At 47.8% G+C, this 15,919-nt stretch overlaps 1 protein-coding gene across 2 annotated transcripts in view; it reads left to right on the forward strand.

The window, feature by feature from the left end:
• The window catches only part of RBM20 (RNA binding motif protein 20), a 157,828-nt gene that overhangs the window by 116,438 nt on the left and 25,471 nt on the right, over nt 1-15,919 (forward strand). For both annotated transcript variants that reach the window (XM_081158055.1, XM_081158056.1), the window contains exons 5-7: nt 68-165; nt 11,174-11,317; nt 13,498-13,629. In XM_081158055.1, the coding sequence (XP_081014181.1) occupies nt 68-165; nt 11,174-11,317; nt 13,498-13,629 (374 nt within the window). The remainder of the gene's footprint in view (nt 1-67; nt 166-11,173; nt 11,318-13,497; nt 13,630-15,919) is intronic.

Here is a 15,919-nt window from a genome sequence, read left to right on the forward strand (position 1 = left end):
ATAACGACTTTTGAAGGTAAAGTAAATAACGAGGTTTTCACCCAGTGTTGTGTGATTTATCGTTTAGATTATGCCTCAAATCTTGGAACATCCTATGCAGCCATTCCAGCAAGGTCATTTCCTCAGTCGAATCCCACCTTTCCTTCGGCTTCCCCAGGGACAAATGTGAGTACAGAAGCATTTCTCCAAGTCATTGTCATCACCATGGCGTTTGCATCCCTGCTGTGCCTGGCTGTCAGGTGCAGGGGACCTGGGAAGCCACTGGTGTCCCTGTGGCTTTGTGCAGTGCAGGAAAACATGTCCCCGGACAGAGGTCAGCACTTGTGTAATTCAGCCCAGCGAGCATTGAAACACAGATAAAAATGCTGACATATATTTTTAAAAATGAAGGCACTCGTAGACTTCCTAGCATTCAGCACTGGTCTAGAAAAAAAATAAGTTTGCATTTGTGTGTGTGTGTTTTAAGATGCTGATATTTTATTGACGTGGACCATTTCCTGTGAGTGGGTAATCCTGAAACTTGAAGCAGTCATGTGTCTGAAAGGAATGACCTCGCACTCATGGTATTTGTTGGCCCCTTGGGGAAATGGCTGCTTCTGTAGAGTACTTAGTCTTCAGTTGTTTGCAGTTCTCTCTCTACAACCTGCTCTTTAGTCCCCCAAAGCTCTAAAGCTCATCACCCCTTTTCCACCAGTTGTCACAACCCTTTTTCTCTGTTTTCCCACAGCGTGTGGCCTTGTCGCCCCCCTTCCCCCACGGCGCGATCTGCCTTTTCCGTTCCCGGGAACACATGGTAGTGGGTGGGAGACACAGAACTGGCTGTAAAACAACATGCATTTGCTAGAGGGCGTGTGTCTGCGTGTTTTGCCTCTGCCTGTATTTTTTTCAATTCGCGCCATGAGCAGCTGCAGCCTTTTTCTCGCGTCTCATGCAACGAGTGAGCACAAGCTCATGACAGCAGGCCTCCACGTCTGTCCCCTCCATGTGTCGTCCCCTCCACGTGCGGCATGTGTGCAAAGCTTTCAGGGCAAGCTGAGCAGTGTAGGTGTTAGGCTGGGGGTGGGGGATGAGCGAGGGGGGGGAGTGAGATGGTTCATGACAGGGAGTGAGGCCCTGATTTCTGTTTGTCTCTTTGTGATGTTTAATGGGAGAAATGCTTCAAGAGGGAGCCCCCGGCTGCAAGCCCAGGTTTTAGAGAAAGAGAATTTTGTGGTTTCCCTCTCTGCAAGGGCCACACCCAATCAGTGGCAACTATGGGTCAGTCCCAGGAGAGCAGAATGGCTGGGTTCAGTGAGCCGGGATCTTTGTCTTCGATTACATAACCTTGTGTCCCAATCGGGGTGCTGGCAGCTTCAGCACCTCCCCCCAGGGCCTATTTCCTTATTTTGTGGACCATGGAGGCATCTCTGTGCCCACAACCTGCTCTGAGACCCAGCACTGAGGGGAAGAAGGGGTCTGTGACCCAGATGAGGGAGGCTGGATTGCGAGGCAGGTAGGCCAGGGGTCCGAGCACAGGAAAGAGCGGGTGTCAAAGGAGCCCCTTATAAAGGGGAGAGGGCTGAGGAGAGGCAAGAGCGGACAACTCTTCCTGTGTCCCCTGCCTCAGCCCCATCTTCTGGGTCTGACCAGTGAGCCAGAGGCCCTTTCCTATGGATGTGGAGCCAGGAGGCCAAGTTCAAGTTCCCGTTCTGGAGCCCACAAGCTGTGTGGCCTCAGGCAATCGTGAGATCTGTTTCCTTAAAAAGGGACAATATTCCCCTAATAATGACTTTTGAAGGTAAAGGAAAGGGCTGGGTGTTCTCCCAGCTTGTGTAATTGATGGTTTTGATTATACCTCAAATCTTAGAATATTGTTCGTGGCCATCTGAGCACAGTCTCCTGATTCAGTGATCAGAGCTGGAAGGTGGGAGCGAGGCTCAGGGGAGACCAGGGTTGTCCTGCCCTTGTGAGATCAAATGAGAGCACGTGTGTGGACAATGATTTATTGCAGTGTGTAAGAAGTAACAGTGGCTATTGTTGAGGAACCAGTCCTTTTAACCTGCCCTGGGGAAACCTGTCCTGTCTAAGGCTGGCTCTGTCTGCTAGCTGTGACTCTGGGCAAGTCTCAGTGTCCCTTGTGCTCCAGTCTGTCCCGTAATCTCTGTAGCCATACCTGTTCCCCTGAGAGATGCTGGGAGGCTGCCTTTCTTTACGTGCCGGGCAGGCACGAGCAATCTGCAGACCCCGGATCATTCATGAGTAGGATCTTCTCCGAATGCCTAGAGACAGGGAGGCAACCTGGCTTGAGCCCAAGGAGAAGCAACGCATGAGAAACGTGTTGCTTTCTGCACCGGAGGCCGGCAGGAAGGACATGCAGAGCCCCAGACCTTGTGGAATGACGGTAATAGTAGTGGGCATTCGATACAGTGCTTAATGCATTCTTGGCATTTTTGTGTGTATTTGCTCATTTAATCCTTCAGACAACCCTGGGAGATGGGGAAACCAAGGTTCAGAGACACTAGGTGCCTTGCCTCAGGCCACACACTGGCAAATGGAGGCATCGGGATTTGAACCCAGGAGGCTTGGCTCTAGAGGCCTCACTTTTAACCACTAAGCCCTGCTGCCCCTCTCTGAGGGCTTCTGAGTTCTGTTTCTTACTGCGATCGTCTCTTTCGTAAGCTCCCTCAGCTCTCCCCACTCCCACCCCACAAGCTGCTTAGCAGGATCTGAGGCCACCTTGGGGATACAGGTCCTTCGGGGGCCTCGGCCAGCCGTCAGCCATGGAGCAAGGTGTGGAGGCCGGTCAGACCCAGCACCCGAATTCTTTGCCACCATGACAGCCTCTCCCAGGATGAACTCAGATGTTTAAGGCATTTTCTACAGACCCAGTGGAGGGAGACAGGCATTATTTGACTGGTTTATGAGGTCTTGTTGGTCACGTGAGCCTTCCCAAGGACACCTGGGGGGCAAGGACAGAGCTTGCCCAGCCATGTGTCATCCGTGGCTGGAAGGCCCCATCCCTCTGCAAGCTTCCAGTCCTCTTGTTTGCCATTTCTGGCAAATGCAATTGAATGACGTGTGCCTCTCTTTAGGAAAACCTGAAATGCAAAAATATTGACATTTGAAGATAGGCTGAGAAATGAAGGGCCGGTGAATATGCTACCCAAAGATAATTTACAAGGCTCCTTTATGGCAGGGGCATCCCTCAGAGAAATTATTGATTTCTTTTCTGCCTACATCAGGGCCGATTAATCTGCTAGCAAAGGACACTTTGCCCAGCGAGCTCCTTGTGTATATTCATTTCTACTCTTTTTTTCCTGCTTACAAAAATTTATGCTCTTTGTGAAAATTCAAACGGAAGAGATGTATTTAACGAGCAATTGAAATTCCTCCATTATCCCCCTGCAGCCCCCATGAGAACCCATGAAAGCTTCGCTGGGCTTTCCTCCAGAAGTGCCTCCCCTCCCGGGCCTGTGCCAGGACTTCCTCTGTCCCGCTCCGCTACGTACATCCTTTCAGAAACATTTTGTTGACGACCAGCCAGGGCCCCTGCCATTGTGGTCTCACTAGTGTTTGTGCCACAAAGAGCGGCCTTGGCTTCTAAAGCTCCCTATTTTTGTTTTTAATATGTTTTTATTAATTTTAGAGAGAGAGGAGAGGGAGAAGGAGAGAGAGATAGAAACACTGATGAGAGAGAAACATTGATCTTCTGCCTCCTGCACGGTGCCCAGTGGGGACCAAGACTGCAACCTGGACATGTGCCCGGACCAGGAATTGAACCGGTGACCTTTTGGTGCATGGGAAGGTGCTCAACCAACTGAGCCACACCGGCCAGAGCAAAGCTCCCTGTTTTTAAGCAGACCACAGTGACACAGACTCTGGGAACGAGCCCTCAGACCGTCTCCGAAGTGCCACACAGTGTAAAACGATCGCAAACCCGTCTCCTGCCTCCCCCAAGCCCAGGCTCTGCTGCCAAATTCACATTTGTCTCCACTCTGTGGCGTACCAGCCTTGTGTTTCCATGTTTCTTGTTGACGGAGGGGAGGGGTTGATTTGTGTCTGTCCCCAGCCCCTCCCGCCCATCCCAGGGTCCCGGGAGAGCGTGTTCACTTTCCCCGAAGCTTCTGCCATTGACTGAGCTGTGGCACTTTGTCTTTGGCTGACAAAGTCGTCGTAAATAGAGTAATCAGGTTTCCTGAGCGGGCCTCAGGGCCTTCTCAGGCTGTAAATAGTTGTCTTGCACCTGCCCAAGATGGACTTTGCCTGCTGGCTGTCCCCATAAAACCGCCGGGAAGTTTTCACAGCCGCCCTGGGGATTCTTTAGTGCCAGCGTGCAGATGGCGCCCCCCCCCCCAGGGACAACACAAATTGTTTTTATGATTTCTTTCTCACCAGAACCCCGCACGCCAGGAAACTTGTATAAATGAGGAAATCGAGGCACGGGGAAACATAAATGTCGTGGAAGCCAGAGGTTTAAGTCATGGGCTGCCCCTCAGATTGCTGGCTGTTTTCTAGGACATCGGGGTCCACGATTCAGAGCACTGTGGTGTCCTGACGCCCAGAGAGCGTGAGGGCTAGTAGTTGGTGTGGCCGATGATACCCACCCGTCGCCTACAGTCCAGCTGTCACGGCTCCCGTCGCCTCGTGGGGCCACCTTGTGCATTTTCAAAGAGAGCAAAGAGCCAGGAAACAGGAGACCTGGGTGGGTTTTGTTCTCTGTTTTTTTCATTTTCTTTTTAAAAATCTTAAACTTTTTTTGTTGCAAAAGTAGTGCACACATAGTAAAAAATTCAAACAGTAACAGAAATGTAAACAATAGAAAATCCAACCCTGCCGAGAAGACTGAAGGTAGATGCCGTTTACTCTAATTATGGGTCTCTAGCCAGTGCACATGTGCCGGTGTAGTTACCAAAAGTATATATTGCTGCAAAAATCAGATAACGCCATATAAGCTGCTGTACAGCTTGTTTTATTTCACTTAACATGAGCTCACAATACATATTTTAATTGATTTCTAGACATCTTTGTGCATCTGAACATAAAACCCTGTCTTACATATAACATTACGTATTATAAGCATTTACCATAATTTATTAAATTCACTATTGATTGATTTTTTTCAGTGAAGCTTCTGTTGTAATCACAAACCTACCACTACTCCATTGCCCACGGATTAAGTTGGTTAACTCCCCCCAGGCGTCCGTGTCCACATAGACAGCGATGGGTGTGGACCAGATGACCTCCCAGTTTTAAGATTCCGTGACTCTAAAGTTTACATGTTGAACCACCCCAAGACCCTTAGGCAAGTCTGGAACTAATAAAAGTAGACTTACTCTAAGTCAAAGCTAATATGCTTTATAAAATATTCGAAAGTGTCAGTAAAGACAGCTGTGTCTATACTCCAAGAGCCATAGCTGTGGAACCCACGCCCATTTGCTATCTGTACAATATGTCCTAAATCAACACCATGAGGAATAAATATTTGCCCTGGTTCTGTCCTCACGTGTCTTTAGCACAAAACCAACAGAGGCCGCGGACCAAGTGCCAGGTGAAATTAGGTCATGCCTAAAGGAGATCAGAAATTGTTTACTGAAGACCAGACCCATATTTGTAGCTCTAGCAAGCACTTGGAGAGGCGTCTCCCAGCCCACAGGCCTGTTGCCCTAAGCCACATTTTTATTGCAACGCTGTGAGTTATTTGAACTGGGCCTGTTCTCTGAACTCATCTGCGAAGCCTGTTCCCACCTGCATCAGAGGGCACTGAAAGGCCTCGGAATCTTCCTACACAAGTCTGTTTGCTCCTTTCGTATCTTCACTGATCTATAAAGAATTTGTGGGTGAGAGGTCTGGGACCCAGCCACATGAACCATTAGAAGCAGCAGGTTTTAAGTGAGTGACCCTAGCATGTGAAAACGGACAACCCAGGCCCCTGATCACATGGGGGGGGGGGCATTCCAGGTCAGTGCCAGTCAGTGAAGCATTCCCCCCAGGCTGGGAAAGAGTGACTGTCCCTTTAAGTTAGTAATTAGGGCTTTGGTTACAACCCTTGACACCGTAGCTCTCTTAGAGACTTGACCTGGGATTGGAAAGTTTCAAGTGCACCTGTCGCTTGTGTGCCTCCCGGAAGCCCAGCAGGCAGAGCAGCGGGTGGGAGGTTAATGGGGCCCATCAACACCTCACACCAAAAATTCAGCTTGGCAAGGTCTTACGATTCTCTCTAAACCCATCTACTCCTGCCCCAGAGCACAGCTTTTAAAAGCCATTTTTGGTAACTTTTAATTTTAATATAATTCAGAATCATAGAAAAGTTGCCCGAAAGGTTTAAGTACCATCCATATACCTTTTACCGAGATTCACTGCTCCTTTTCATCTGGCCCTTTATCATTCTCTCTCTGTCTTTCTGTCTCTCTCATGAGTCCGTCTATCCATCTCTGTCTGTCTGCCCATCCACCTGTCTGTCTCTTCATCTGCTCATCCATCCGTCCAGCCATCCATCTCTGTTTATCTTTCATCCATCTGTGTAGTCATCTATGCCTGTTTTTTTCTTGAGCCATTTTAGAACATTATATCTCTTCACCCCTAATTACGGTCAGAAAGAATTTCCTCAGAACACAGACTCTCTCTTCCATGATCAGTTACAGTTACATCCCCCCCTCCCCAGGCTAGAATCAGCATAGCACATCCTTTAACTGTTGGAGGAAAGGAGACATATTTATTTAGAGGAGCCAGCTGGATGCCAGGCATTGCAAGGAGGCACTTTACATACATTGTGGCAGTTTGGTCTTCTCAACAGTCATGTGGAATCAATTTCTATTTTCCCTGTTTCACAGACAAGCAACCTCAGGCTTGGAGAAATTCAGTAACTCGGGGAGCAGGTTCAGATCCAGGTCTGTCTGACACTCCCGTTGCCCTGGCACTGGTGCCTGGACACTACAAGGCACACACTTGATGTGTGTCTGTCCTTGAACAGGTACCAGGCCCATGTCTTCTTAGTTTGTCTCAGGATATCATCTCAACCCCTGTAGGCACTGTGGCGCAGGGTCATTCAGGGAACGGCAGAGCTCATCAGCAAGACGCTCCCTGCTTGGAGCTTACCTTCAGCCCTGTAAAGGTGAGATCACCACCGACACAGACAGGCATGTCTGAAAGATGAACGTGCTTGTGACTGTATTTATGCTGAAACAGATGAGCACACGGGGGGGAGGACAGACATTGCACTCACTGGGACGGAGAGGGGGAAAGACGGGTTTTCTGGTTATGCCCAACACAGTTGGGGAGAGTTACCATTACCCTGGATCTTAGGGTTTAGCTTGGCAAGGCTTCTGGGCGGAGAGGAATTTGAGAACTTAGAGCCGCATAAGCATGGATATTTTACATCTGGAAAGGACTTTAGACGGATAGGCCACCTCCCTCATTCCAGACACTGGGAAACTAAGGCCCAGAAAGGAAAACTCGTTTGCTCCTGTCACGTACCTAATCAGTGGCCGAGCTGGGACTTGAAGCCAGGTCCCCCGTCGTCCGGGATTAGGTTCTTTCCACTACAGCAGGAAGTCCGAACAAAACCCCTTTTAATTATTTACTCCCACCTCAAGCAGCCACTGTCCTGCCTTCCATGATTGGAAAAGTACTGTATCTGCCAAAGTACTTATATTAGTGAGTGATTAACTAGTTACCCATTTTCATTAATCAAAAACAGACACATCAATCAGACTGTCTAATAAGGCTAATATCTAACCAGAGTTACCATATTGATAGAGTCAAGACACTCAAAGTATGACCTCAACTCAGGTTTTTTAAATGTCAAAAATAATGACCCTCCCTTGAGGTATTATTACCTGAAGACCCTTAAGGACTTTAATTAGGGAACCAGGCTGGGAATTGGGCCACTGCATCATGCTTCCTGCTCAAGGGCACTCAAGGTTATCTGTGCCCCAAGGAACAGATTTTACTCTACAGGGACCACTAGAGATGGCATTCTTCCTCCTCTCCCCTTCCCACTCTCTTCCCTCCCTAACTTTCTCACTCCGAATTCAGATCTGCCATAGGGCATATGGACTAATAGCCGTGTTTATATAATGTGTTCAAGAATAGGTTAAAGTGATTTTATGTATATAACTCCACAGCTTTTACAGATCAAATATGATTTTGAACCTAATCAAGTTTAACAAATAGGTATTTTAGATCGACGACAGAAAAGAATGCAGACTGAACTGCCCTAAATCAAGCATTTGCAGGCACGCCTTGGAGATTTTGCGGGTTTGGTTCCAGACCACCGAAATAAAGCGAGTATTGCAATAAAGCGAGTCACACGAACGTTTTTGTTTCCCGTGCATAGGCTATACTGTAGCCTATGAAGTGTGCAACAGCATTTTGTAAAAAAACAACAATGTAAATACCTTAACTTAAAAATGCTTTATTGCTAAAAAATGCGAACAACTATCATCTGAGCCTTCAGAGAGTCGTATCTTTTTGCTGGTGGAGGGTCTTACCTTCAATTTGTAAAAAACACAGAATCTGGGGAGCACAATAAAACCAGGTATGCCTGAAACACGTAAAAATCTTGTTTTCTAACTGACGGAGTTTTTCACTTGCCCTGAAGCCAGACACAATACACAGGAAACCCTTAACACAGAGATTTTCAAGATTCTCAGTTCTCCAGATTTTCATTTCACGGCTTCCTTAGAAAACAGTAACCTGAGGCGCACTGGTTGAGCTGCAGAAGCTGCTCGCAGTCACTGGGGGTACTTGGCCCCCCTGAGGGTCAGTGTCTTGTCTCACCGAGAACCCAGCTGCAGTTCGCCAGCTGAGAAGCTCCAGATGAACATAATTAACTGGAAGAATACTAAAGATCTCGTGATTACCTTAAATGGGAGCAAAAGACAATAAAATCCAACCTCCGTCTCTGATTTAAAATCTTGGGAGGAAAAAAGCACTCACGGAATGCATTCGAAAATTTGAGTGAAAACCTTAATTGAGACCCATTTGTTTTCGAGCCTAACGAGGTCTGCAGCGTGAATCCATCTCGTTCTTGGGTGACTGGCAGCTGGGCGGGTGTTTATTTTCCCGAGGCCTGTTCCACCGCCCGCAGCGGCTTCTGTTGCACTCACTCTGAATAAAAGCCTCTCCAGTTGCATTTTCAGACTGGAGGAGACAGAGAGAGAGGCCTGGCCCTTGTGCCCAGTCGCTAGGCAACTAGAGAGGGGATGGGCCCAGAACCGCCCTGTGTGTCTGCTCTGCTGTCCAAGCACATGTTGGCCCAGGCCAGCCACACAAAGTCACATGGGGCAGAAACGTGCCTGCTAGGAGGCGGAGGGTCAGAGCACCCAGCGATAACCTCAGAGGACCAGCCACTTTGCTGGCCTGGCAGCTCGGCTGGGTCTGTGTCTTTATATTCACCCTAATGAGACGCACAGATCCTGCCTCTTAACTGCCCTGCTCCTCTCATCCCTGGAGAGCCCTGAGAGCCACCTGGGCCACACATGGGGTCCTGTTCCCCTTTGGGAAAGTGTTTGATCTCTCAACATCGCAGACAAAGAGATCTGAAAGGGGCACTTGGGTTTCTCCAGTTCAAGGCTGAACCATAAATGGAAATTCTTATAGACTTTAAATGTCTTCAGCCCATATGGGACAAGTGAGGGCTCTTCGTGGTAGAATTACCCAAGTGTTAGCCCTTGTTGGGGATGGACCTCACACTTCACCGCTGTGTTACCTTAGCAAGCCAGCTTCACATTCATGAAATTAGATGTTGAAGTTCACTGTCTCCTAGAAGATGGTGATTATGCAAAAGGAGGCTCTGCCATTAGAGTGTGTTTTGGGTTTGGGAAATTGCACCCTTCTCATTCACACTGCGTTGGCTTACGGTTTTACTAATTCTCAAACCTCCGGGAGGCTCAGGCTGATTAAGGTTTGCACAGAACCAGACAGACACACTTCCTTCCCCCGGGAGCTTTGATTAGGCCCAGGTCTTGGCTTCCAAACGGTGTTCCTTAGAGGTGCCTTTGGGACTCCCAGCTGGATGCGGCCGGAGGGCGCAGGACCCCAGCGTTTGTGCAGAGCAGCTCCCCTTCCGTGGGGCATGTATTGGGCTGCTGAACAAGCTTTTATTTGAGGAAAGAATTCCAAAGGCCAACCAAGTTTTGAGAGTCACTTCCCTAAACCACTGATTTCTGTGAATGTATTAGGGTCCCCCAAGCCCTTCCTATGCTCTTTTTTCTTTATTGGAATATTTAAAAATTATAAGTCAGACAATATGAGGCATATAAGAAAACAGTTCAATATCTCTTCCCCCCCTTCGCGTTCTGCCCTTGGAAGATAACCAGTGTTGACAAGTTGATATGTAGCCTCCCATAATACCTGTCCCCTCTTGCGGATATCCTTTAACATTGTTTCCTTTGGGGAAAATTTCAGACAGACACAACAGTCAATACTAGTATAAGTAACCCCGTAGCCCCATCCCCCAATTCCAGTAATTATCCAAACTTTATGACACTTGCTTCATGTATCTCTTTCTCACACATTTTTGATTTTTTTGTTTTGTTTTACAAAAATGGCATGCTACTCGGCAACCTGTCTTTTTACCTAATTTTCTGAAACATTATTTCTTGTCAGCTCATCTGCCTCCTCCTTTTAGTGGCTACATAGTTTTCTGTTGTATGCTTGAACCACCGTTTACTCAACCAGTCCCCTATTTTGGACATTCAGGCTGTTTCCAGTCTTTTTCATCACCTTACAGATTCCTGTGACGAATATCCATGTACAAATTCCTGTGACAAATATCCAAGTGACAAATATCCATGTATTGACATTGGCACATTGATGCATTTCTTTCTGTAGGGTAGATTTCCAGAAGTGGGATGGCAGGATCATGGGCTATGTATATTTTAAGTTTTATTAACTATTGCTCAAGTTTACTCTCAAAAGATTGTAGATCACCTTCCACCAGGAACATCTGCCCATTTCCTCAAAGCTCTGGATGTGATTGTTCATTAACAATGTTGCGAATCTTTTGTATAAAGAGATGGCATAACTTCGATGTTTTGTATGAGTGTGTGAATGAATTCTTTTCTGCTTTAATTTTGTAAGTTGTAGTTTTGCAATCATTATTTGGGGGGAGAGGACCAGTAGGGACAACTGGAATAGACGCCAAGAGGGAAATGTCTTTTGAAGACCAGCCACTGCTCTTTGTTTCTATTAGTTTGTGCAGCGGAAAACGGGTGCTGGCCGCGTGGTGCATATCTGCAATCTTCCAGAAGGAAGCTGCACTGAGAATGACGTCATTAACTTGGGGCTGCCCTTTGGAAAGGTCACCAATTACATCCTCATGAAGTCTACTAATCAGGTAGGTCTGGGCACTTTCATATATATATATACACACACACACATATACATATATATATAAATATATATATATATACTTTTTTTTTTAAAGAAGCTTTCTTAACATAGAGGTATTACACAGCTGGACTCCTATTGGTCTTTACCAACAAACAGAGGTTTTTGTTGATGGTGGGGTTTTGTTTCCCCTTGTTTCCCCTTACCCTTCCTGTGATGGTTACAGGCCTTTGTGAGTTGCCTAGAGGTGAGGAGGTAAGGAGGTGCTTTGGAAAGAGGTGCTCATTAACATAGAAAAGCTAACTGGCCCCCAAAATAGAAACCCATGGGCTTGAGTCTTATTACTGCATTATCAGTCCCCTGAGCGAATGCTACAGTCTTACCTTCTAAGTTTCTCATAGCCGAGGGCCTGAATTTGGAGCCAACAGCAACGGACTGGGGAACGGGTATTTTTACTAATCCTTGGTGTTACCATCTGAGGCCCTTGGGCCGCACAGCAGGAGAATATGTAGGAACTGATAGATGCCTGGTAAGTCTAAGGAGCTAAGAACCCTTAACCTGTGGGGATTGACTGAGTCCTTGGGAGTTAATATGTTTGTCTTCATTTCTTTAGTCAAAGAGGGAGATTATAGAGAGAACGGTCAGAAGTAAGAATATTTTGTGTTTGGTTGTTAATAAAGAGTTTTATTTTATGAATCACAGGAACAGGCATAGGAGAAATTATTTTCTTAATTAAAGCATGAGCTTTGGAGACTCAGAGCCACATCGGATCACCAGTGGTCTCCCTCCATCAGCCTGGGCTTCCACGGCTCACTTTGTCTCTTTGTTCCTACTTCTCAGAATTCTATTTTGGGCAAATGTCCAAAATTCAGCTTGCAACATTAATGCAGTGCAAGTCGCTGAATTAATATTATTCGCATTTGACAGGTGAGAGCTAGAGGCACGAAAATGTTTCCAGGAACAAAGAGGCACTTAGAAAGCGGGGTGGCAGAACCTGAATAAAACTCGAAATAATCGTGACTTCTAGTCTCCCACACATCTGCCGCAGACCGCGACAGCGTGGGGAAAGGCATGTCTGAAATTCAGCAGCAAATGTGAGGGAAGGAGGAGGGGAGCCTGTGCAGGGCGATGGAGAGGAGGTGCTCGCAGTGAGGGCCCCTGTCACGGGCCACTTCCTTCTCAGCACCGAGGGGCCAGGTCAGCACAGGCCAGACGAACCTAAGAAACAGCAACGACAGTTAATCCTCAGCAGCTCCTGGGGTAAACTGACAGGTCAGTCCAACTGTCTGTTCAGAAAGTCTCTGTAGACACCGATTGAATGGAAAAGACCATTTCTTTATAGGTTTTTCCTTTTTTTAAAAAAAAAAAAAAATCAGAACAGTTAAATAAAGAGGAAAATTGCTGTGGAAACATAACTGGGTTTTCCTCTCTCTCGAACTCACAAAGACATGACCTTCCTTCAAGCCTGGGGTGCCCCTGAGCTTTTCGGTATATTTCTTATTTTGCAAAGAAAGTGAGAGCTCAGATACCCAGGGCTCACGCCTCTGTCTTCTGCCGCTGCCACCACTAAAGAGCGAATTTTGCAGGGATTGGCCCAAGGTCACAACAAACTCACTCTCTCCGGCCTCACCCCTTCCCCTGGGAAACGGTCGGTAATGGGCCCTCCCACCCCAGAGGGGCCTGCGGCGTGACGTAGCCCAGGATGGACGTACATAATTAAGAAGGATGTTTGGTAACCATGGGGATCAGGAGAGGGGCCGTGTTATAATGAGCTCTTTTGGCGAAGTTAATAAATAGGTCTCTTTGAACAGATGGGATCAAAAAGAGCTCTTCCTTGAACTGCTGTGTGTGTTTTTTCTTTTTATGGAGGTATGAAATACATGCTCTAAAGTGCGCTGGTCCTAAGTGCACGACTCCATTAATTTTTTACATGCGTACACCCCTGTAATTACCACCCGGGTCAAGATATGGAACATTTCCAGGACCTCAGGAGGTTTCCTTACGCCCCTTTCCCAGTCAGCACCCCACCCCACCCCACCCCAGGGGCCGCGGAGCTCTTAACCTCTGTCACCCCGGATTCGTGTTGCCTGTCCTTGAGCTTCACGACCTTGGAATCCTGCCTTAGACTGCATTTTGTGTGGGACCATTCATGTCCAGTCCAACGCGTGTCCTGCCGTTCTTTCCTAGGCCTTCTTAGAGATGGCTTACACAGAAGCTGCTCAGGCCATGGTCCAGTATTACCAAGAGAAGTCTGCTGTGATCAATGGTGAGAAGCTGCTCATTCGGATGTCTAAGCGATACAAGGAACTGCAGCTGAAGGTAAAGCTTGCTCTCGTTCGTTCAGTCGTTCACCAAGCGTCCGCCGAGCGTCTCTTCCTTGCCGGGCACCGTCCTAAGGAGAGGACAGGAAAGATGCCAAAGTTACCCACTGCCTCTGAGGATGTCCCGTGGGAAGGCAAACCATGATAACGTGGCAGGAGACGTGCTCATTGACCGGAGTATAAAATGCAGAGGGGTGCCGGAGCCGGGACGGCTAGCTGCCTGGCACCCACGGGGTGCCGGGGGGAAAGGGAGCAGGGAAAGGCGCTTGCTTTTCGGAGGTGGAAGTTCCAGGCATAAACCCTGAAGAAAACCTCCTTCCCACCCGTGCGGGTCTTAGTAACTTTCTCCCCTTGTCACCTTCCTCGATCCCTTCATCTCCCCGCCACCCTCTGTATTTGTCTTCAGCCTCGTAGAAATCTTGAGCAGCCCGGGACTGAACTGGCCACTGTCCGAACTCGGGTGAATTCGGATAATTCCAAACAGGGCTTTTGTTTTTGTTTCAGCTTGTCCTCTGTTTCTCTTTTCTTCCTTCCTTTCTTTCTTACGAAGTACAACATACATACATACAGAAAAGTGACTAATGGTGCATCACACAGTTTAAAAAGCACTAATGGGTGAAATCCCGTAAGTCCCATAAAACCACCACCAAAGCCAAGAAATAGGACACCGGCGGCACCCAGGAGGCCCCCTGAGGCCCTCTTCCTGCCCAGTGCTCCCCTCTCCACTCGGGGGACCTCCAGGCTCCTCGTTCCCTTCCTTTAGCTTACGGGTCCGCCGCCTTCGTCCGCCTTCCTTAACAGCCTATTTTTGAACTTAACTCGAGTCCTACTGACTGTGTTCTTTCAGGCCTTGCCTCTTCCACTCGACAGTGTGCCGTTCGTGTTGGGCGTGTCTATTTATATTCATTGTCGTATAAACTTCTGTTGTATGACTACAGATTTATCTATCTGTTCCTCTGCTGACGGACATTTGGACTGTTAGCAGTGTTAGGTTGTTAGGGACAGTACTGCTGTGAACATTCTCAAACATGTTACCCTCGGAGGAGCTGCTGAGCCAGAGGCATGCCTATCCTGTGGTTTACTAGGTAATAGCAAACTCTTCAGAATTACTTGTCCCAAATTTACACTCCTGTGAGTACTGTCTGAGAGTTTTCAGTGGTCCACATTCTTGCTAACGTTTTTGTCCTGTCTGACTTCCTAATTTTCGCCTGTCCGGGGAGAGCGCAATGGTTTGTGATGGTTTTATTGGTTATTTTCCTGATTATGATAGAGCACTTTCCTTATATGCTTATTGGCTGTTCCATCTGGATCTTCTCTGGTGGAAAGTTTCTTTCAAGGTGATCGCTCATGCCATGCTTTTCCTTAAGATGTGTCTTCTTAATGGGCTGCAGGAGTTCACTAAACTAGAGCACTTAATTCATTTGGATTTGTCGTAATTGGTGTTATATTTGTGCTTAAATATACCTTCTCATTTTGTGCTTTCTACGGTCCCATGTAATAGGGATTTTCCACATCACTTCAGCTCATTCCACATTTACTAGGGGTCCATTTTGTTTAAGACCCCCGGGCCTCAGTCTGCCTTCAAAGCTGAAGTCAGAAGACAAAGGCTGGGCGGCTGTTTCTGGCCACGACTCGCGTTCTGACAAGTCCGCATATGTAGATCGGGTGTATGTCAGCCAGCTGCCAAAGCCCCCATTCTGCTTTGCTTGCAGTCTTGCTTCTGAAGTTCCCTTGCCAGCAGTTCTGGCAGAACCTGGCATTTTTTCCTGACTAATGAAAGCATATGGCTTTTCTCAGGCAAGTGAAAGCTCCCAGCCCATTCTCCACCCAGCCAGAGTTCCTATCTTCTTGGATTCTCCCCGGGGGCTAAAGTTGAATTTCTGCGCTCAATTCCCAGTGGAGCTTTGGTCTCCAGATGAAATGTTGCTGTAAGCTCTAATTAAGATTAACAGCAGTACTCAGCTCCTTCAAGTAAGGTACTGAGGCACGTCAGTAGCTTACCGAGGGAGATAGTTCCAGGTGGTGCAAAAACCAGGGGTTAGAGAGATCATATGGTACAGACTTGCGTTCTGCAAATACTGTGCCCACTGTGGGCAGGAACTGGGCCAGCACCGAGGCAGCAAGCTTGCAGAGGAGCTCGCAGTCTGGTGGGAGGGAGAACAGGTAAACACAGAGCCACCCACAGCCATGTGAGCTGTGCCAGATTGGAGGGTGCTGGTGCCAACCTAGTCCACCCCTTCCTGTTTTGATGAGCTTGGAGGGGCTGCTTCACCTCCGTGAGCCTCAGT

This window comes from Miniopterus schreibersii (assembly GCF_964146895.1).
Source record: "Miniopterus schreibersii genome assembly, chromosome: 14".
Lineage (NCBI taxonomy): Eukaryota > Metazoa > Chordata > Mammalia > Chiroptera > Miniopteridae > Miniopterus > Miniopterus schreibersii.